Raw genomic sequence first — 21,693 nt, forward strand, 5'->3', positions numbered from 1 at the left:
ACGCTGGGGTGGAAGCTCACACCCAAGAGATCCTTAATGACAGCATGTGGGGTGCTGGGTACCAGAAACCAGGGGGGTGACAAGGATCCCCAGAACCCCCCTGGGGACAGGCGTCACCCTCGGGGACAGCTCTGCGGGAAGAAGATCCCCTCAGCTGGCTCCTGCCGGCAGCTGGACCCGGTTGTGCTGCCGGATTCCTCAGCCCGCAGGGACGGGAAGAGCTGCGGCCCCGGTGCAGGCCCCTTCATCCCCCCGGGACTGTCCCCCCGTTGGGTCTCCCTGCTGGGGAGTCCCAGCCGGTCCTTGTCCCTTCCCCTGGCAGCTGCTTCTCGGCGGCTCCGGTTTCGGTGTGGAGCAGCAGCTGAGCCCGTCTGTAATTCCTGGGGAGGTGTCCCTGGGGCTGGGGTCTCCCGTGGGTGCCCCGTGTGCAGGCAGGAGCTGCAAGAGGGCAGCCGGGACAGAGAAAACCAGCAAGCACCCCGGTTTGGGGAGCCAAGCACAGCCCCGGGGGCCACTCCCAAGTCTGGCACCCTCCCCGCCCCACCTCTCATTTTTAATTTTTTAACGTCTCCCTCCCAGCCCCGTGCTGAGCACCTTCTGAAGTGCCGACTACGTCACGTGCTTTAATCACGGCTAATGAGTGCGTGCCTGGGGACAGGGTGGGGGGACAGGGTGGCAGAACACCCCCGCGCTGCCAGGCCCCTCCTGGCCACCCACCATCCTCACGCGAGGACAAGCGTGTCCCTGTGTCCCTGACCCCATCCCGGAGTACTGGCCCTGTCCCCGGGGGGGCTGAGATTAGCCCTGCCCCGGGCGAGGGGGATCAGTTTTGGGGGGGGTGTCTCGGGGGTGTCTGGGTGTCATGGAGCCAGGGGGTCCCTGGCAGCAGCCGCCTCTGCCGCTTGGGTACCAGCGGGACAGGTGACACAGGGATGTGTTGGGACAACCCTGTCCCCCGGTGTGCCGCAGGGAGCTGACACCAGGGTGCTGGGACTTCTAGTGACAATGGGGATGGGGACTGCAGGGGGACAGGGACACTTGCAGAGGGGTGACTGGGACAGGCTGTGACCTGGTGTCACTGAGCCCTGCCCTCCCGCGGGTGAGGCACTGAGCTGCCCGGGGCTCAGGGACCTTGGGGATTCCCGGGGTCTTTGTGTCCTCCCCTGTCCCTTCTGCCCTGTCCCCCACCTTTTTATCCCCATCACTGATGTAGGGATGCTTGCCTTGGGGCTGTGGGCTGCAGGGCCCTGCTGCCTGCTCCCACCCCACTCATGCTTGGAAAAATAAATATCTCTTAGTACAAAAATAAAAGCAAATCCAGTCCAAACTGGGGGTGGGGGTGAGGGTGTGTGGGGTGGAGGAGTGGTGCTGCAGTCTCCATGCCACCGCGGGCAGGGGGCTGGGGGTGCAGAGTGGTCTTGGCCCCTTGTTTCCCTCATCACACACGTCCCCCCATCCTGCTGCCCCATTCCCCTTTCCCTCCCTTTTCCCCTGTGATGCCCAGAAACATCTAGAAAAGGCAAATCCCCACGCACAGGGCGTCTCGGGGAGGGGGAGGCTCTTGGGCGCCCATCCCTGAGTGAAGCAGTTGGCATGGGGAGGCCCAGGGATGTGCAGGATTCCGGAGGACGGGATAAACAAGGATTAAAACGAAAATAATAGCTGGGGAAAAACATTCCCTGCAGGCGCGGGGAGGGCTCAGTGTCCCCCAGACGTCCCTTCCCCCGGCCCCCTCCCTGGGTGCCGGGCTGGCAGGGCTGGCAGGGCTGCTCGCTGCGGTGTTAGAAGCTGGCGGGTCGGATCAGCATGCGGGTGCCCTGCAGGGAGTAGCTGGGCCCCTGGAGGCGGTGCCAGCGGATCCCGTTGAGCTTGCGGATGTTGTGCCGGGCCGGGTAGTAGATGCCGTTGAGGTTGGAGAGCCCGCAGGCATCGAACCACCAACCTGCCAGGAGAGAGGGAAGGTGGGTGGCATCCCCGGTGGGTACCCGTGGGTTCCGCGTGGGTCTGTCCCCTTCCCCGTCGCCCTCACCTCCCGACAGCATCTGGGCACACTTGCAGAGGCAGTTGTCGTTGTCGGCGTCGCGGGTGCTGAAACGGGTTCCCTGCAGTGCCAAGCCACTCTGCTGCCCCGCTGTCCCGCTGTAGTTCTGCAGAGAGAGCCTGCCCGCCCGGCCCGGTCCGGTCCGGCCCGGCATAGCCACCCTCAGTGCCCCCAGGCTGCTGCTAGAGGGGTCACAAAGCCCCTCAGCCCTGCCCGGGGGCTTTGAAACCACGAGCTGAGTGAGGGCTGGCGTGGAGGGATGCGGGTGGGGATCCCGCAGCTCCAGCTTGGCCTTGGAGCCGTCCTGGGTGGTGCTGGGGCACAGGGCCCCTCCCAAGGCTCCGCCCGTCTGTTTGCGGGGGGACAGCTCAGCGCACGCAAAGGATGTGTGGTGCAGGTGTCACCTCCAGGGCCACCCCTCCTGTTCTGGCCAGGCTGATGTTCCCGGCAGCAGGAGAGCAGCATCCCTCCCCAGACAGGGGCACAGCAGCCGGGGGATGCCCGGCATCCCCTGGGAATGCCCCATTTGCCCAAGCATCGCATCGAGCTGTGGTGTGAGCGCCCGGGCTGCCGGCTGGCACCGTGCCCGGCTGCCGGCTGGGCTGGGAATTCCCTCTGCCTTCCTGCAATTCCATGCTTTAAAATCCACCGCAGGCTCACAGGAGCCTGCTGCCAGAAGTGGGAGGCACGGCGATGTCCCCCAGCACCTGGGGAAGAGCCGGAATCCCACTGGGAAATCCCAACGAATCCCTGCGTGATCCTGCACACCATCCCCCCGTCCCGGGGCCACACGCCTGCCTGGGGCACTCGCCCATGGCCACCACTTCCTGCTTCTACCTGTAAAGCTGCCGCTCGCTTCCCAGCTGGAATTTCCCGTAGTGGGCATAGACCTGGCCACCTTCCCAGTCCCTCAGCTCGACACGCAGGGTGTAGGGTGCCTGGCTGGTCAGGAGGTGCACGGCCTCGTTACCCAGCCAGTACTCGCCCGCTGCATCCCCGAAGCCCTGGGGGAGCAGAAGGATGGGTGAGAGAGGGATGCTTCTCCCCCAGGTGCCCCTCTCCCAGGGGTGAGTGGGTGGGTGGGTGCAGACCTGTTTGTACTCCTTCCAGCCCCTCTGGAAGCTGAGGCTGCCGTTGGTGCGGAGCTGGATGACGGTCCAACCCCCCCGGTCGGTCTCCATGTCGCAGTACGCCTGCAGGGGGAGAGCCGGGAGGGGCTGCGGAGCGGGACCACGGGGCTGGGCCGGGGGTGGGGGTGGGCAGGTGGGTGAGGGTCCCTCCCCCAGGGTGGGCAGCTCGGTACGGGTGCCCAAGCTTGCAGAGGGGCTGGTGAGCACGTCCTGTGCCCAGCGCCTGGCTGGGGAGATCTGTCCTCCCTCAGTGGCCGTGGGCAGGGATCTTACGGGTGGGATGTGGGGGTGGGTGATATTAAAATCCATTTTACCCCCCACCTTCACCCCCGAGGCCAGAAAGGGTGGGGGGCACACGAGGGGTTGGGATGTGCCCGTCCCACAGGGATACCCACTGTGCTATGGGGCTACTGGGTGGCGTGGGGTGGCCCTGGGGTCAGCAGCCACCCAGGGTGCTGCGGTGGGAGCTGCGCTCACCTTTTTGGGCTCGCTGAGGTTGGCGATGTGGAGGGTGTAGACCCCACTGGCACGGATGCCCGCCAGGCGCACCTCGGCGCAGTCCTGGAAGAGCTGCTCCTGCCTGGGCAGGGGGGCTGTGGCAGAGGGGATGGTGAGGTGGCACAGCCCCCCTGTCCCACAGCCCTGCCTGGGTGGTGTTGCTCTTCCCCGTTCCCTTTGGATGCTTTTGTGCCCACGGGTTATTGCTCTTTCTTCCACATCATCTCCCTGGGGCTGGGTGAGGCGGTTCCGATGCCACCAGCCTAAGCCTGGGGATTTCCAGTGGCTGGGGACAGAGTGGGGACACGGACCCTCCCATGCAGACTCAGAGCTGCTCCTGGGATGCAATCCAGGGTTCCCTTTTGGGGTGAAATCCCCCATGCTTGAGCTCAGCTCAGGGGCCCCATGGTGGGGATGGAGGAACTCCCCCTCTGCCTGCTCCCTGCCTGTCCCCTGCCTGCCCCCTGCCTGTCCCCTGCCTGCCCCCTGCCTGCTCCCTGCCTGTCCCCTGCCTGCACACCCCGGCTCACCTCGGCCCTGAGAGACGAGCCGCACCAGGCTCTGCACCGACTCCAGGAGCTGGAGCTGCTGTCGCTGGAGCAGGCTGGCATTGGTGCTGGCGGTCACCAGGGACTTCTCCAGCTCCTGGATGCTGCCGCTCTGCCGGCTCAGCAGCCTCTGCAGCTTCTCCTTCTCCAAGCGAGCCCCCGCCAGCTCCACCTCGTGCTTCGTCTCCATCTCCAGCACCCGCGTCTCCAGGATGCTGGAAGGGGGAGGCAGGGGTGATGGGGGGAGGGTCTGCGGGGGGGCGATGGGAAGCAAAAAGCCAAGCAGGGAGCAGGCAGCAGAGAGGACCTAGCTCTGGTCTGTGGGGACCCAGAGCTGTCCCTGTCCCCTGCTGCACCCACCGAATTGCACCTTCCCTGGCACCTCTGGGATGTGCTCAGCTAGAGAGGAAACCAAAGCCCAAAGGGCTGTGGCAGCACTATGCAACCCCCCAGGGACCCCAGCCAGACCCTCGGGGTGTTGAAGCCCCCCCCAAAGTGCAGCCTTGGGTGGAAGAGATCATCCTCCCCACAAGGCCCCGGGGGCTGTGGGGGTCCCTGGGTCACCCCAGGCCCTACTTGTTCCTGTTCTGCAGCTTGTGGATCTCGTTGGTCTGCAGCAGCAGCTGCTTCTCCAGCTTGGTGGTGGACAGGGAGTTCTCCTGCAGCTGCATCTCGAGGCGCAAGGTCTGGTTCAGCACCTGCCCAGGGAGTGTTGGTGTGAGCAGCCAGGGCCACACCATGTCCCCGAGTGTCACCGGGCTGGTGGCTCCGTGACCCCCATTAGCATCACCTCGGGGCATCGCCCCACAAGTCTTGTCACCCACCACAGTCCTGGGGGTGGTGGGGACACCCTGGCCACCCCTCACCTGGGCCTCCACGTCGGTGAGCTTGCGGCTCTGCTCGGCGCTCTGGTTGAGGAGGCTGCTGCTGATCTCCAGCATGGTGGCTGTCTGGTTCTGCACCGCTGTCTGCCGCAGCTCCGCCATCTCCGGCTTCACGCCCGTCTGGATGTAGCTCTCCAGCTGTGGAGGAGAGCAGGGACACGGTGGATAATTCGGGAAGCACTTGGCACAGCCCCCAGGCTCAGCCCTGGGAGCATCTCGGCGCGGAACCACCCGCCCAGGGGCCCTTTGAAGCTTCTTGGGAGGATGGAGTGAACTGCCAGGGGGGAGCTGCCTCGGGCACCAGCTGCCAAGATTCCTGGGATGAGGTGCCAGCCGGGTTCCTGGCACAGGTTTGTGTGTGGCCAGGTCTGCTGGCACTGGGGCTGCTGCCCGGTCAGGGTGACCTGAGCCCAGCACCATCATCAGAGGAAAGGAGGCTGAGGGGAGACCTATTTCTCTTTATAACTGCCTTGGAGAAGGTTGGAAAGAGGTGGGGATTGAGTCTGTTCAATGAAGTTACAAGTGATAGGACCAGAGGTAATGGGCTCAGGTTGTGCCAGGGGAGGTTTAGGTTGGATGTTAGGAAAAATTTCTTCATCAAAAGGATTATCAAGCATTGGAACTGTCCCTGGAGGGTTTTAAGAGTCATACAGACATAATGTTTGGAGATATGGTTTAGTTAAGGGCTTGTCAGTGTCATCCAGCTGGGCTGGATGATCTTGAAGCTCTTTTCCAACCAAAGTCCTTCTGTCACTATCTGCCATCCTCCAGTCGTGGGTTTCCCAGGGTTGAGGACATGGAAGATGGGGGGGCCACCACAGGCTGGGGAAGGTGGCCACGGGGAAGTGCTCAGGGCTGGGAAGAAGCCAGGGCTGGACACAGCCGAGCTGTCGCTTCCGCTTTCCCAGCCCGCGGGGGAGCTGCCTTTCCCAAAGGATTTTCTATTTCTGGCCGCCCGGCCACGAGGTTCCCATTCGCTCCCTCCCGGGGCTGATGGCCCCGCCGGGGGCAGAGTTCCTGCCCGGGGGCTGCAGGGAGCGGAAGGGGCTGAGCTGCCGCCCACGCTGGGAATGCAGCTCCGTGCTGGGCAGCCCTGAGAGCCACAGAGGGGCTGGGGGCTGCCCGAACCCCCCCCCGGACCCCACTCTCCCCAGGGACTTGCGCCCTGCCCTGGCACAGCCCCGCATCCTGCCGCATCCCACGGGACTGGGGACCAGGTGGGACCAGGTGGGATGGGGGGGTGATGGGCACGGGATGATGGGTCAGGGTGCTCTGCACTTGTCTGCACACCATGAAATCTCGCTGGTGGCCAGTGGGGACCCCGGTCCCTCCTCCCCAAACCCTCTGCCAGCAGTACACCCAGCACCCACAGAGGGCAGGGGGTGCCAGGGATGGGCACCCTGGCTGGTGTTGCCTGCATCCAACTTCCCTGGGGATTTTCCCTCACGGGAATGTGATGGTAGAGGGCGGGGGGGAAGTGGGGAAAGGTCAGGGAGCCGCGTCTGGAAAACATTTCCCTGAGCTGAGTGATTGCTGGAGAGTTTCCCTTTAACCACATCGTTAATCTTGTTGCTTCACAAGGCTCGGGGAGGCCTTTTCTCCCTCTCGATCTTGCTTTTTTATATTATTATTATTTAAAATAAACATATCTCTGAGCCTGAGGGCAGCACATACCCATGGAAAAGGTCAGGCTGGCATGGGGAAGGCTGGGTGCAGCCAGAGAAATAGCCCCAACCATCAGCCCATGAAGCCCTCTGGGGCTGGGGTCTTCCAGGGGGGCCCGACGAACCCTGCTGGGGGTTGGGGGATGGGGTCCCCAGCCCCCAGCACCCGTCAGGGCTCCCCAGGCCAAGGCAGAGCAAACGGGGATGTGACGTTATTTACAATCTGTCCCCAAACCCAATGCCTCCTTTGAGCCCCTGGTTTGTTTGTTCAGGCCTGGAGTCTGACCAAAACAAGCCTCTCCAGGCAGCTCCAGTTAAATTAGGAAAGCCAAAGAAAAACAGGGGGCGGGGGTGTGGAAGGGGGAAGGCAAGTGTGGGCAAGGGGGGGAAGGAAAAAAAAAAAAGGCTAAAAACTGTCTTTGCTGGAGGGGCCGTGGGGTGGGATGGGGCTCCTCAAGGCTGTGGTGCCCAGACGGGCAGCCCTGCCCCATGTGCACCTGTAGTGGGACCCTTTCAGCCCCCTGCCTTGCTTGGTGATGCCCAGAGGGTTACCAGGGTGCAGGGACCTCAAGGCAGGGACCCCAGAGAAGAGACCCCAAGAACACAGGGACCCCAGAACACAGGAATCCCAGGGCACAAGGAATTCCAGGGTGCAGGGACCCTGGGGCCATGGGTGTAGACCGGACCCAGCAGGTTTCCAGTGATGGAGATTCAGTGCCACCAGTGGGGTGGTGGCTGGCTCTGCCTGTCCCTCTGTCCTTCCCTGAGTCTGGCACTCAGCGTTCGTCCAGCTTTTGAGGAATTTATTGGCTGAGGGGACAGGACACAGCCCTGCAAGTCCCTGCTGCACACTTTGTCCCACACAGCCCACACAGAATGTCCCTGAGCAGCTTGGTTGGTGTGAGTGTCCCTTGGGATCCATGTTCTGGTCTCAGCTGGGGGCATCACCCCAAAAATCTGGGTGCAGGGACACGCAGGTCCCACTGCACCCTGTCAGGACACCATCAGGACATGGATGTGGCTGTGTTGATGCCACTCAGCTGGTCAGGGACAGCTGGGAACAAGCTGCTCGCTCTCTCATCAGCACAAGCAGAGGGGTCCTGGTGCCTCACAGGGATGTGGGGGTTCACAGTCCTACACCCTTGGGTGCTGCAGGTGGATCCCTGTCCCCACCCTCTCCCCCCCTACCTTCAGCAGCCACTGGGTGCTGTTCTCCAGGATCCTCTCCAGGTGCCGGAGGCGCTGGGTGGCCCCGCTGTGCCCGGTCCCGGCAGCCGGTGAATCCCGCTGGAACAAGGCGTTGGCGGGGCCGGGGGCGAGGGGGGCGAGCGGGCAGGGGGGGGGTTCTGCCTCGGGCAGCACGAAGGTGTAACTGCAGTGGCCGTGTTGGACCCGGTGGGACCGTCGGTGACCGACCCCCAGCACCGCGGTGACACAGGTCAGGGCCACCAGGCCCAGGCTGAGCGCCCGCATGGCACCGGGGGCGGGGGGACACCGCGGGGTCGGTGGGGAGGGGGCTCTGTGCCGGGCTCGGTCAGTGGGTGCTGGTGGCTGAGTCGAAACGCTGCGATTTCGGCATTCCCTCCCTCTGAGCCGGCTCGGGCAGCTCCGGCCTTTTATCACGGGGGTAGGGGGAGGGAAAAAAAAAAAAAAAAAAAAAAAAAAAAAAAAAGGAGAAAAAAAAAATCTGTTTAAAAACAATACTTCTATCTTTTCTCTCCCTTCTCCCACTGCGGGGAGATCAAGTTTCACACGTGATCTATAAATGTCCACACACACACACACGCAGCCCCCGTCCCTCCCCCGGCTACACGCACCCACAGCCCACCCCTCCCATCCCATCCCCCTGCCCTGCGCAGCTCACGGGCAGCGCTGCCAGACAACGGGACCGAGCTGCTGGTACCGGCACCCAGCCCTGATGGCATCCAGCGAGTCCTCCCCCGGTCCGCACCCTCTGGGACCCCCCCGCCGCGGGGAGAAGAGCTCCCTCCCCGCATCCCGAATATTTATCCCGCTGGAGGAGCCAAGCTGCGTTTGGTTGCTCCAGGATCAGCCCGTGGGGAGCGAGACGGGGGCTGTGTCCCAGGCGGAGCTTGGCAGGACCCAGCCGGACTTGGAGCAAGGCTCGGGCTGCCCGGTTCTGAGGGGTAGGGGTCTTCTGGAGGGGGCAGCATTGCTGCCAGTGGGTCCCCAGGAATGCTGATGCTCCCGCTGCGATTCCCAACCAGCCCGACCGGCCCCTTGGTGCTTCCTGGCGGCAGAGCTGAGCCCGGGACACCTGCGGGGTGGCAGTCCTGGCGACGGGCTTGTCCCTGGCTCCAGCCCATGATGCTTTAAATAACATCTTTAAAATAAAACCTTTCCCCTGCTCGGAGCCACTCCACAAGCACAGGCTGGAGATCGGTGATGCTGATCTGGGGGCTGGGGGACTCAGGTGTAACACCCCGGCCAGAGCCCCGTGTCCCTGTCCCCCGCCCTCCTCCTGGAAATGAGGAAAACAGGGAGGCGAGAGCGAAGCTGGAGTTTAATACATTTATTTGAGGTTAAGCGGACGGAGGAGCTGACTCAGCAGCTTTGTGCTGGTTCCCGGGACCGACTCGATGCTGGCACCCGGCACTGTCACCTCGAAGGGTCTGTGCATCCCCCACAGCCCCTACAGCCCCTGCCAGACCCTGCCCGTGCTCGAAGCTGACCCCGGGCAATCCCCCAAACACAAAGATGCTTGGGGATGCGGCGGTGATTTGAGCAAAACCCACATTAAATCTGTGTGACACGAGCGTGGCAGCCGGCTCAGTGGGACAGACGGGCTCAGCACCCCTGGGTCGTGTCCCTGGTGACATTTGGGAGGGGGTCGGGGGGCTGTGGTGGCTGCTGGCAGCACACCCCAGCTGGAAGATGCAGGAGGCAGCAGCATCCCTGCCCAGGTTGGCTCTGGCAGCTGTAGAACCGAGGACAGCCAGAGCCACCCCAAATTCCTGTCCTCACATCCAGCTTGGGAGAGAGAGAGAGAGGGGCTCCTCCTGCTCTTCCGAGAGCCTGAAGATGGCAGAATTTGACCCACTGCTGTGCCAGTGAGGATGCTGAGCAGCAGGCTGGCATGGGCCCCAGCAGGGTCCCAATCCTGCGGGTCCCACCACTCCCCATGCTGGTGGCTGAGGACAGAGGACCTCATCCTGCATGCTGTGCACCCCTGTGCCATTGGGACACCAAGGGACAGGGTGTCTCCCATCCCTGGGGGATGCTACCCAGGCAGGCATCATTGTCACCCCGGACCAACCCCATCCCACCCGTCAGGAGGAAGAGGGACCTAACATGCTGGGGGAGAGGGAAAAACAGGAAAAATACAAACAAACATAAAAAAATATCAAGGAGCCGCCCCCTCCCCCAGCCCCGGGGCATTGCTTTGGACGCTGCAAATTAGATTTTCTGAAAAAGGAAATGTCTTACAGGCCATAAATTGTCTCAAAAGAAAATGGGAAGGGGTGGAAGGGGGGAGAAAATTGTGCAATTTTTTTTTTTTTTTCTTTTTTTTTGGTGGATAGAAAAATGGGCGATGTAGCTGGGGCAATGTGGTGGGAGATGGTGAGGAGCTCTCTGGGACATCACCTGGCATCACAGAGAGCTCCCAACCATCTCCTGCCACATTGCCCCAGCTCTGGTGCTGGTGCTGCTAGGTACCCACGTGTGGGTCTGTCTTCATCTTCTTCTGTCTCTTTTTGCCTTTATTTTTGGGTTCGGGTTTCTCTGGAAAAAAAAAAAAAAAAAAAAAAAGAAGAGGAGAAAAGAGAAGGTTTGCTTGATCTACCACCCAAGCCCCATCCATGGGCTGTGCATCCCAAATCCTCCCTTGGATGTTAGAGCTGCTCCAAAACAAGGCAGCTTCAGCTTTCCTTCCCTCAATTCACCCACCACACACTCTCCTGACCCCAAGCTGGGTGACACGGGGGGGTCTGGTGCTGCTGGGGGCACCAGGACCACAACTGCCCAGTGCTGGATGCACCAGCACCGTTGTCTCCAATCCTTTCCAAGGGCTCCAGTTCTTTCCCTGCCCGGCTCTGTATTTTTTTCCCTTCTGATCTTCCAGACAGTTGCCACCCACAAAGGAGAGGGCACAGCACGAACACCAAGTGTCTGGAGAGCACAGCAGACACCACAAGGCAGATTTACAGCAGCATGAGGGGTTTTGTGCCTCGGCCAAGCGCGGATGCTTCTCCCTTCCCACTGCCCGGGGATGGCTCAGAAGTGGTGGCACAAATCTCTCATCACACGGTTGGGTCCCACTGCCTTCCCCAGCTCGCCTGGGGTTTGGGGGGTGTCTCGACTTGCAGCATCAAGTGAACTCCTCATCCTCTTCCATCTGGATCCTATACCCCAGCGCCTGGCCGGGCAGACAGGAGCCTGGGAGCAAGGGCAGATGCACGCTGGGATGCTGAGCAGCCTGCCCAGGAGCTGCCAGACTGCTGGGGCTGCCTTCTTCTGCCCACCCAGCTGGGGCAGCAGGCAGTGGGGGCCGTCCAGGAGGCACCAAAGGGATTTCCCTGTCTTCCGAGCTGATCCCAGGTAGCAGCTTCAAAAGAGGAGCTTTGCCATTCCTTCAGCCCATCACCACGGCCTCAGGGCTCCTATGCTCTGGAGCAGCCTGTCCTCCCGTGCCAAGTTTGCCACATCAAACTGTCACCAGCTCTCTGGGCCCGGAGCTGGCAGGGCAGGGAACAGCCCCCAAATCGATGCCACCTGGCTCCCCGAAGCTGTGAGTCAGGGCCCCGGGTGGGGAGGGAATCCAGCTCCTCCCTGCTGTCAGCAGCACAATGGGATTTATGGCTGATGGTGCTGACATGGAGCCTCTCTCCTGGCTCCACAGCCCCTGCATGCACATCTTGGTATTGCCCCCGTTTCTCCATCCTTTTTCTCTTCCCTTGCCCTCCGTTCTTTCCTTCAGTGCTGCCCGGCACGTTCCATGGCAGAGACTGAGCCCACGGCTCTGCACCGTGGTTGGGTCTCCACCCGGGCCCTGAAGATTGGTATCTCCCTCTTGCTGTCAGTTATTAACTGGAGATTTATTGGAATGGCTTCGGTCCAGAGGGCTGCATCCAAAAATGACCTCAGCCTCCCCTTGGTTCCCATCGCCAGCCACATGCCTGCACCCAGAGGACCCCGTGCCCAGTCTGGGGGCTGTGAGACGTGGTGGGAACCCCCCAGCCCGAGGACACAACACTGTCACACTGGGAGGAGGTTCAGGAGCAGCTGCAAACATCTGTCTGGGTGAGCCGTGGAGGAGGACCCTGCCCTGGGGGGTTCTGCCAAAGCTTTGGCTATCGGAAATCCTATGGGTGATGCCCTCCAGTTCCACCAGCACCGATGGGGGTTTGGGGGCTCAATCCCCACGGGGCTCAAACCTTTTAATTCACAACTGGGGGACAGGACACCTTGGCCATGCCTTTCCCTCTGCTAGCACAGCAGGACAGCAGCTGGAGCTCAGCAGCTCTGTCCCACGGGGGTGGCTCACACCAGTGCTTGTCCCAGGGTCAGTGCTCACCTCCGGGGCAGTGCTTCCTCATCCGGCACTTCCTCGTCTCCAGCAGCGCGGGGCAGGCAGCCCCCTCCTCCCTGTCGGCCCCCGGTACCTCCCGGACTCTGGTCTCCACACCCCACTTGCAGCCACAGGTCCGTCCCTCGTGGGTGCAGGCGCTCCACTCGCTCCAGGGTCCCGGCTCGCACATCTCTGCGGGGGACAGGGCGGGAGGGACGGGACGGTGACCACGCAGCACCGGCCGTGTCCCCAGGGAGCAGGGGCACGGGGTGCTGCTTACCTTGGCACTCGCGGGTGCCGGGCTGAGCTGTGGTGCTGGGGGGGCACTGCCGAAAGCACTGGCCCTTGTGCAAGTAAAACTTGTCTTTGCACTTCATGCAGAAATCTTTGCTGAAGCAGCTCTCGCAGCTGGGGGACCTGCACTCTGCCGGGAAGGAGGGCAGGTCACCCGGGACAGCCTCGGAGCTGGCACCTGGCCCTGGACACCCCTCTGCGAACCCCTGGGGTCCAGCTGGAGGCAGGGGAAAAGGGGAGGAAGCCCCACGGAGGCCGCGTGGGCAGTGCAGCCGTGGCCGTTCCCAGGGACCCGTAGGGGAGTCAGGGGGGGGTCGGGGGATCCCTGGCCGGCACGGGACGTACTTGTGCATCTGTTGACCTCCAGCCCCCGCACGCCAAAGTATCCGGGGGGGCAGGTGTGGACACACATCCCGTACTGGCGGATGCCATCCCTCCAGATGAGCAGGAAGAGCCGGTGGTGGCAGGTGATGCACCCGTTGTCCTCGGAGCAGAGGACGCAGCCCGTGCAGTTCTCCAGCAGCCCGGCGCTCACTGCGGGGACACCCAGAGGGGCTGTGGCATGGCCCGGGCTACAAGGGGGGTGTCCCAGCCCTGTGGCAGCCCCTCTCCTTCCCACAGGGGTGACAGCATCGTCCTGTCACCCCGCAGACACCTCCTCACCTCGCTCTGTTTCCCAAATGCCACCAGGTCCCCGGGCTGGCATCTCGGGGACATGCAGAGCCATCAGTCCCCGCTGTGCTCAGCTCAGGCGTCACTGCCTCCTCCATCACCCCGGGGTGCAGGGCTGAGGGTTGGCCCCTGTCCCTGTGCCCACTCTGTGGGAAGCATGAGCTAAACCACCACTGGGCTAGCGGAGAGAAATATGCCCTGACCTGGATTTATTGGTTTATGTCAGGGGACAAAGAGCATTTTGGAAACACTCAAGAGGAGCTGAGATAAGGATCTGTCTGGTTGCTCAAGAGCCTCCGTCGCCACCCTGGCTGCCTTTGCTGTGCTCCTGGGTGACAGTGACAAGGATGGGGTAAGAGCCCCAGCAGCCTGCAGCCCCTGTTGGGACACTGCTGCCCACTGCTCCTGAGACAAGGTTGGTGTTGTGCAGTGGTGACAGTGCCAGCAGTCTCCATGCCACGTGCTTGGGGCCCAGGCTCCATCTGCCAGAAGACCTTGGAGTATTAAGATGTTTTTTTCCCCAGGTAGCAACCCCTGGGGCTGCAGGGAGGGACCAGCCCCGGGGCAGCTCTGGGCCCCACAGAACCCATGAGGTGAGGATGAGCCAGACAAGGCCAGCATGGGGACAGGTCCCACCCCTAGAAGCCACCCCTGGCACTGGTCCTCTCTGAGCCCCAGGAGATGGCAGCAGAAGGGGGATCATGGCCACAGGGGCCAGGGCAGAGGGACTGGAGGGCAGCAGAGGTGGGTGCTGGGGAGGCTGGGGGGGATGCTGGCAGGTGATGCCCCACAGCCTGGCGTGCTGGTCCCCAGTGTCTCAGTGCCACCACCGTCCCCAGGCTGGCTCATCCTGGTCCCCTCACCAGGGCACAGGATGGCAGCGTGGCTGGGAGGCTTCCTTAGGGCCGGGCCTGCCAGGAGCCCGCTAACGAAGCACCTTGGATCCATTAAGTTGTTATGGTCTCCGTTACATATTTACCAAACGCTGACAACATTTGTGTTCCTGGCTGCAGCTGGAGCAGCTTCCCTGGAGACCTGGGGATTTACGAGCTTCTTTCCCTTTCCTAATTCTTTTTGATGTTGGGTTGTTTGGTTGGCTTTTTGGGTTTTTTTTTTAATGCTTTCCCTCCAGCCCACATCTGGGGCAGGGAAGGTGGGAACCCTGCACAGGCATTGTTCCTCTCACTGATGGCAGCTGGGGGAAGGCTCCAGTCCCACTTCTCCATCCCAGGAACCCTGGGGCTACCAGCCCTGTTGGGGCTGCTGGCATGGCACGTGCCTCTGCCACCAGGAGTGACACTGGGGAGCTGGTGGCAGGCTGTGCCACTCACTGGGACACAAAAACATGGGACTGGGGACACGAGGGACACCCAGTGGTTCCCTTCCCCTGGTGATGGCAGACCTGGACATCAGTGTGGCATCACCCACCACTGTCCAAGCCAAGCCCAGCTCTGCTGCCATGGGCTCTGACAGCACCAGGAGGCTGCCAGGAACCAGGCTGCCCAGACTGTCCCCCCATGGAACTGCCAGAGGCAGCTCCTGGTGGCAGAGGGACTGCTGTGGGGTGCTGCATCATCTCTCTCCTCATCTCCTGGCCCTCGGGGACCAGGCCAACCCTTCTGAAACTGGTTATACTGGGAGATACATGACTTGTTGGAGGCCAGGAGCTGTGTGCAGAGCCCTGGGTGCTGCCAGGACCTGTGGTCCCTGTGCATCCAACGGCACTGGGCTGCTCCATGTGGATGGCAGGCAGCCTGGGTGGCATTCCCATGGCCTCCTGAGCCCCTCTTGGTGCCATTGCCCATCCAGGGGTGTTTTGGCAGCCAGCCTGGCCACCCACATCGTCACAGGCACCCACTGCCTCCACATGCAACATGCAACATGCAACAGGAGTGTGGAAAGGTGTCCGAGCTCCTGTCCCTGGCACACACAGGTTCCAGACGGGGCTGGTCCCGGCACAGAGCTGAGCATCAGCCCTGGCTCTGCCCTGCCAGGGAACACGAGGGGTGCCCAGTCGAGGGGTGCACTGCCTGGCACTGCCCCAGCACACCCCCTGCCCTCGCATGGAGCAGAGGCTGGTGCCTCTGAGCAGGGGGAGAATGGGGATGGGGCTCAGGCTCTGAGCATCCTTCTCGGATTTTACTCTCCACACATTTAATGCATTAAACAGAAAAGGAAAATACTGGAAAACCAGCGTGTTTTGCACCATCCCCCCTATCCCCAGCTCCCCCGGGCTTTGCACAGCCGGTCCCGGTGCCACCCAGCATCCCCCTGTCCCCCGACAGCCCCGAGGGCAGGGCTGCCATGGGGCAGGCAATGCCATGGGGCTGCACTTCGCCTTCTCCTCTGAGCCAGCACCGGGCCATGCACCAAGAGGGAACCCGGGGGTCCTTGTCGGGAGGATGCTGGATCCCGGTTCAGCCCCGTGTCACACCTTGTCCCCAAGCCGCCCTGCCATACCTGAGCAGGACGAGCCGGCTGTGCGCACTGTACCTTGCTTCTTCCATCGGTTCTGCGTGAGCATTTCTATGGAGCTGATGAATAACAGCAACATGAATATTATCCACTGCATCTGGGCAGGAGGAATTTTGGGCAGGGAAGAAATCAAAGCATCCAAGCGGCTGGTGGGGCTCGTCTGGAGGGGCGGTGGGAGGGAGGAGAGCGGCTCCGGGCTCTCAGCAGCCCACCCCGGAGCTCCCGGGGAGGCAGGGGCTGTCAGGCCAGGGGAGCGCTCATGGTGGCGGGGAGTGCCGGCTGCTCCGGGGAGCTCTGCTTTTATAACCGGTGCCAGCCCCCTCTCCGCACCCCCCTCTTCTGCAAAATAATAATAATTTTTAAAAATTTTTTAAAAATGTAAAAAAAAAAGCCACCCCAGCAGCAACAAAAGCGACTGGCAAACAAATTGTCTGGAGTCCCCCCCGCCGCAGCACTCCAGCCGCCACCTCGGCTGGGAACTGTCCCTCTGTCCCGCCGCGCTCCGACTGTCCCGCTGCCATCCCAGCGCTGGGGTCACGGCGAAGCCCCCCGCCATTTAGGGGGGTGGGGGGTGGAGCCAGGCGGGTGACGCTGCCTGCGCCAGCCCCCCCGGCTCAGCCCCCCCCGTCCCAGCTCCCCACTCCCGGCCCCGGTGGGGCTAGGGGTGGGCGGCAGCCCCGGGAAGGGCTGAGCCCCCCGGGAAGGGCTGAGCCCCCCGGCCGGTTCCGGCGGCCGCTGCGGATCTGGCCCCTGGTGTCCCAGAGCCTCGAAACTCAGCTCCCGCCTACCCAGCCGAGCTGAACCGAGCTGAACCGTGCCAAACTGTGCCGAACTGCGCCCAGATGAGCCAGACTGTACCAAATTGTGCTGAGCTGAGCCCAGCTGAGCCAAACCGAGCTGAACTGAGCCAAACTGAGCTGAACTGGGCTGAGCCAAACTGAGCTGAGCTGAGCCAAGCTTCACCAAGCCGGTGTTGGAGACCCCTGAATGTCTCCAAGTCCCTGCAGCACCGGTGCCTGGGGGACTGTGAACGATGTTTGGCCACGGCCAGAGGGGGCTGCAGGTGCCTGGCAGAGCTGGTGGCAGTTCCTCGCCCCGTGGTCAGCCCAGTTTCCCAGGAATCGGTGGGGAATTTTCATTGTCCAGAGCTGGAAGGAAAAGGCTGTGCAAGGGCCAGGGAAGTGGCGTGGCTCCGGTCGTGCTCACCGGCTCCTGGCACGTGGATGCCGGAGTCAGCCTTGCCGGGGTGAATCCCCTCGCTAATTACGTGGTGCTCATTAGCACCGGGCACGCGGCAGTTTGCTCAGCTCATGGCTGTAGGAGGCTTTCCCAAGGCCAGCAGTGCTGCCGGTGCCGGGTCCCTGCCTCTGGGTGCCGGGTGTCCCCAGGGGAGCAGAGAAATCCTCTCTTTTGCCTTACTTTGGCTGTTTATGACTACTCCTCCAAAAACTGCAAGGGGAACGGATGATGTGCTGTCTGCTGATTAATCCGGTGCCCGTTACCCCTCTGTCGTGCGGGCTGAGGGGGGGCTGGTGGTGCTGGTGCAGCCGTGGTGACTCAGGGGTGATGCTGGGGAGAAGCGAGGCTGAGCCCGCGGGCGCCGCTGGCAGCTCCCGGCTGCCTCACGCAACCCTGCTCCACGCCAGGGCAGAAGGAATAAAATGTTCCTCCTCCGTCTTCCAAAGCACCAGGGAGAAAGTGTCCAGGAAGATAATTTGGAAAGTTTGTTTGACACTTGAGCACGCTTCTTTCATCTTTGGAAAAATCTTGGTGACTTTCCAAGGCTGCACTGCCTGCTTCCCAGCATGGACAGCGCCCCGGGGCACGCACCCGTGGCACCACCCTAGGGGATGGTTTTGGGGTGCTGGGGGTTCCAGAGGGGATAATGTGGTCCTAGCGGGGCTGCAGGTCAGCCAGGGATACTGGCACAGAAGATGTTGGCACAGTGGAACTCCTGGCCAAGGCAGCAAAGTGAAAATGAAAGGGATGGAGCTGCCTGGCATTTAGGGAAGGAGCAGGAAGGGGCAGTGGGATCCAGGGAGCCCCAGAGGATGGATGGGCTTTTTCCCCGGGTGCAATGGGCTCCCTGCAGCTGGGAGGGCCTGAGCATCTGTCTGGAAGGATATTGTCTCCAGAGCAGGGGCCCTTGTGCATCCCGGGCGGCGAATGTGGGTTTGATCAGGGGAGGGTTTAGGCGGATGGTAGTGGATAAGGAAGAAAAATATTTGGCATTCCTCTCCCATCATAACAAGCCCAGATGCTTGGACGGTGGCAGCCCGCTTCCCACAGGAATGGAAAGTCACAGCTGCTCCCCACACCAACTCAGCAGAGGCCCTTTCCCCCGTGCTTACGAAATGTGGGCTCCACCTAACACCACCCTCGCCGGGCATCCCACAGCACGGACACCTCCAGTGCCCGAGTTCCCCGTGGTGGCATTGCCCGTGACTCCCACTCCAGGGGGAGGCAGAGCTTGGAGCTCATGGAGCACATTTCCCAGCAGATGTGCTGGGAAACCTTCTGGGAAAGGGCAAACTGCAGATGCACTCCTGGGAAAGAGCCTGGCACAGCTGGATGCTCCTCCCCACGCTGGGAAGCCCAGGACCAGCATGACCCGGCAAGGAGGGAGAGCCCTGGCCAGGCACGCCTGTGGTACGCTTGCTCTCCTCCTCCTGCCATGCACCAGCTGGTCCCGGGTCTGTTCCGCTGCTCTCGTGGGGGATGAAACTTCCAAAAGGACTAAAGTTTGCCCTAAATCCAATCCTTCATCCTGGAGAGAGCAACGGAGCTCCCAGACCCCTCACGGCTTCTCCAGCTCAGCTCTGGTGCGGTTGCGCAGCCTCCGGATGCTCCGGCTGCCAGAACAGAAGCAAATACCGAGGCTGGAATTGGTGTGGAGTGGTGCTGAAGGCCAAGGGGCAGAGGGAGGAGGAGAAGGAGCCAGGAGGAGGAAGGGGAAGGCGAGCGGCGAGCAGGGAGGGAAGGTTTGGTGTCGAAACCAAATTCCTCGCCCATGCCAGCGGAGCAGATTTCCAGTGTTTATTTTATCTTTTCAGTTGAGCCCCTTTGAGGCAGAATATATTAAATGGCTTGACTTTATGTAATGGAAATAATTGAAACAATACTCCCGCTTCCCAGACGCAATTTGTCGTGATTTCAGCCCAGACTGGCCAGCCTCCTCTAGGTGGTGGGGACAGCCACCGCCGACGGCACTTGTTCGCTGGTTATTGCTGACACATGTCAGCGTCGCCTCCCAATTTCCGTACAGCTGCCGGAGTGGGAAAAGCACCAGGGCAGCTCGGGCAGGATGGGCTTGGCACTGGCCGGCACCGGCGGGCTCACCAAGGGGCTGTGGGAATGGCATTGCCCTGGCACTAGGGCTCGCCTGGTGTAACGGGGCTGGTGGCGATGGCTGAGCTGGGGTTTTTTTGGAAAACGTGGGATTTGGGCAGAGCTCGCAGGGAGCCAGGAGGTGAACGAGGAGGATGAGCTTGCTCACTTGGTATTCACCGGAGAAGGAGGAAGAAGGAGACGGATGTGTTGGCTGGGGGTTGTTGAAGGTTTTGTCCTGCTCCCTCCCAGCAGCAGGCAGGGCAGGGCGGTGTCTCTGCAGAAGGATCTCCCCAGCTCCTGCATCCCCCAGGCTTGCACCCAGCCCCGTGTGACCAACCAACATCTGTCTCCATCCTGCATGTGCCACCGGGACTCTGCCACCTCTCCTTATCCACCGAGGAGCAGCTGAGCCGGACGGGTGAAATCACAGCAAACACAACAGGGAGAAGTCCCTGACACTGAACCTGAAACCAGATTCCTGCTCTGCAACATCATGGAATTTCTGGGCAAGATGACGGGAGGTGAAACCAAAAGCAAAAGGTGAAACCAAAAGCAAGAGACCGGGGAGGTCTTCAGGGAACTGAGACATGATGTAAAAATTGCTGAAAGCTCTCTTCCTGCAATTGCAGCCATTCCACCACAGAGCATCCTCCTCGCCACCAGGCACAGTTATCAGCTGCCTGTCTGTCCTGCAGTGCAGATCACGTGTTTGTGACTAGAAGGGAGCAAGCCAGTGGTATTTTAGTAACTGGCCCCCTTCTATTCTCCTAAGAATCACTTTTGCCAAAATCCAATCAAATTTCTTTTAATATTTGTGCTATTTAAGGCAACTATTGAGAAAGACAGATGGAAGCATCAGTCAGATGGATGTTCCTGGCTCCACGTGAGGCAGCACGCAGAAGTCTCATCCTTTTTCACATGATTTTAATGTGACTACGTGGTTCCCTCTTGCACATAATTCCCCAGGAGGGTAAATCCTCTGACTCCAGCGGATGACTCTCACCAGCTGGAATTCAGAAGAAGACAAAGAGCTTCGGGCAGGCTCCTGCTCCTGGATGGGGAAATTCCCCCTGGCAGCAACGGGGCTGTGGAGGAACCATCACGGTCCTGGCTCCAACACCCGTGGCTGACACTCACCCTCACCCTCACTGTGGCAGCCCCACTCGTGCCCCATTGCTGCCCTGGCTCCTGGTGCACGTGCCTGGCAAAGGGACAAGGTACAGGGGCTGGCAGTGGCCCTGGGATGTCCCCATGGGTGCCCAGAGGGGTGGCACATGGTGGGTGTGTGGTGCTGGAGAGGAGTTTGAAACCAGTTTGCTTCAAATCCGGCCTCTTGGTGACAGCTCAGGTTGTCACAGAGGGTCCTGCTGGTTGCAGTCAGACTTGCAGAGCAGATCTGAGGCTGGGGACACCCCTGGCAGCAGGATGTCATCTGTGCAGTGACCGAATCTGCCAGCTCCTCTGCTCCCGGCCAGGAGTGCCCAGATGTGCTGAGGCAATGGGCAGAGAGCCAGGAGGAAACAGCCTTGGCCCTGGGGCTGTCTGTGAGTGGGTCCTTTGATGGACCTGAGGCACTGGCACAGGGAGAAAGTGTCCATGGAGGGCCACGGACAAGGGACTTCACCCAGAGAGAGCAGCAGGGACCAGCACTCGTTCCCCCAAATCATCCCCAAAAGCCCTTGGTCCTCTTGTGTTGGCAGAGCCACCCCGTATGTCCCCAGCGCATCCTGCCCCATCCCTGGGGATTTTGGGTCTCCCGTGGGGACACGGGTCCCTCTTTGTCCCTCAGACTTTGTTCCCACCTCGCTGACATCCCAGCTCCCAGTGCTGATCCCTGTATCCGCCGGGAGCTCCTTCCCAGCCCAGCCTGGGGACGTGGCACAGCCAGGGCCAACCTGGACCATGTCCACCAGTGGCTGCCAGCACCCCAGGGACATGGGGACAGGAGCCGTGTGTCATGGTGACTTACAGAGGCTTTTCTCAGAATTAATAACAGGAGGGACACAAATTTTAATATTTCTGAAGTGCAAATGGAGTGATAATTGGAGTTAGCCAACAGTCAGGAAAATGATTACCACCTGGCAGCCCTGGCTGTGGCTGACATCAGGGAGCACCAGAAACCACCCAGGATCTTGGAGAACACCGTGAAGGAAAGAAAAAAAAAGAAAAAAGAAATTAAAAAAAAAAAGGAGGACAGAGGAGACATGGAGAAGGACAGACCTTTGTGTTAACACAGCCCCAAGGTCAGGAGCCACCCCGGGACACTGGATAGAGCTGATCCCTGGGGTCTGTTTGCCATTAGAAGAGTTCTACAAACAGCCAGGGGATGTGGTCCCCACAGGTCACTTCCTCCATTGCAGGCAAAACCATGGAGAAAAATGTTCCCCTCTCCTTTTACTTTTTGGGTTGTTTTTCTTTTTTAGCCTTTTATATCCTGTTTATGCTACAAACAAATTCAATTTTCAGGAGCTGGAATAAATACAAAGCCTGAGCTGTTTAAAATGCTATTGGGTCACAGGCATCTTCCCCCTCCAAGGCCAGAGGAGCTTCAGCTTTGCCATCACCCCCAAAAAGCAGCGAGGAAAAGGGGGTGGGGGTGGGTGAGAGGAGCTGAAGCTCTGCCCAGG

General features: G+C 61.1%; 2 protein-coding genes across 4 annotated transcripts; both read right to left on the minus strand.

The window, feature by feature from the left end:
- Nucleotides 1-603: 603 nt before the first annotated feature.
- ANGPT4 (angiopoietin 4) lies at nt 604-8,393 on the minus strand. Of its 2 annotated transcripts, none has more exons than XM_071759754.1 (9): nt 7,954-8,393; nt 5,084-5,239; nt 4,794-4,915; nt 4,200-4,432; nt 3,649-3,938; nt 3,133-3,234; nt 2,879-3,045; nt 2,030-2,160; nt 604-1,942 (listed from the first exon to the last, which is right to left on the minus strand). In XM_071759754.1, exons 1-9 carry the CDS (start codon nt 8,236-8,238, stop codon nt 1,782-1,784), a joined length of 1,647 nt encoding a protein of 548 aa, XP_071615855.1. In that variant the 5' UTR covers nt 8,239-8,393; the 3' UTR covers nt 604-1,781. The 2 variants fall into 2 exon arrangements, with proteins under 2 accessions (XP_071615855.1, XP_071615856.1); XM_071759755.1 differs by having other exon boundaries at nt 3,649-3,764; nt 7,954-8,390.
- A 1,066-nt stretch (nt 8,394-9,459) lies between these two features.
- RSPO4 (R-spondin 4) lies at nt 9,460-16,245 on the minus strand. 2 transcript variants are annotated; one of them, XM_071759768.1, is made up of 5 exons: nt 15,755-16,245; nt 12,935-13,123; nt 12,576-12,719; nt 12,302-12,487; nt 9,460-10,509 (listed from the first exon to the last, which is right to left on the minus strand). In XM_071759768.1, the coding sequence occupies exons 1-5, from the start codon at nt 15,831-15,833 to the stop codon at nt 10,436-10,438; spliced, it is 672 nt and encodes a 223-aa protein (XP_071615869.1). In that variant the 5' UTR covers nt 15,834-16,245; the 3' UTR covers nt 9,460-10,435. The 2 variants fall into 2 exon arrangements, with proteins under 2 accessions (XP_071615869.1, XP_071615868.1); XM_071759767.1 differs by having other exon boundaries at nt 15,722-16,245.
- Between the last annotated feature and the right edge of the window lie 5,448 nt (nt 16,246-21,693).

This window comes from Heliangelus exortis, chromosome 16 (assembly GCF_036169615.1).
Source record: "Heliangelus exortis chromosome 16, bHelExo1.hap1, whole genome shotgun sequence".
NCBI classification, from domain to species: domain Eukaryota; kingdom Metazoa; phylum Chordata; class Aves; order Apodiformes; family Trochilidae; genus Heliangelus; species Heliangelus exortis.

Excerpts from the sequence above, each read along its gene's own strand:
- RSPO4 (XM_071759767.1), bottom strand. The coding sequence starts at position 15,833 with ATGCAGTGGATAATATTCATGTTGCTGTTATTCATCAGCTCCATAGAA. Across the intron at positions 12,720-12,934 it reads GGAGGTCAACAGATGCACAA|AGTGCAGGTCCCCCAGCTGC; the intron begins GTACGTCCCGTG and ends CCTTCCCGGCAG. Across the intron at positions 12,488-12,575 it reads CGGCACCCGCGAGTGCCAAG|AGATGTGCGAGCCGGGACCC; the intron begins GTAAGCAGCACC and ends TGTCCCCCGCAG.
- ANGPT4 (XM_071759754.1), bottom strand. The coding sequence starts at position 8,238 with ATGCGGGCGCTCAGCCTGGGCCTGGTGGCCCTGACCTGTGTCACCGCG. Across the intron at positions 4,916-5,083 it reads TCACCGACGTGGAGGCCCAG|GTGCTGAACCAGACCTTGCG; the intron begins GTGAGGGGTGGC and ends CTCCCTGGGCAG. Across the intron at positions 3,046-3,132 it reads GCTGGAAGGAGTACAAACAG|GGCTTCGGGGATGCAGCGGG; the intron begins GTCTGCACCCAC and ends CTGCTCCCCCAG.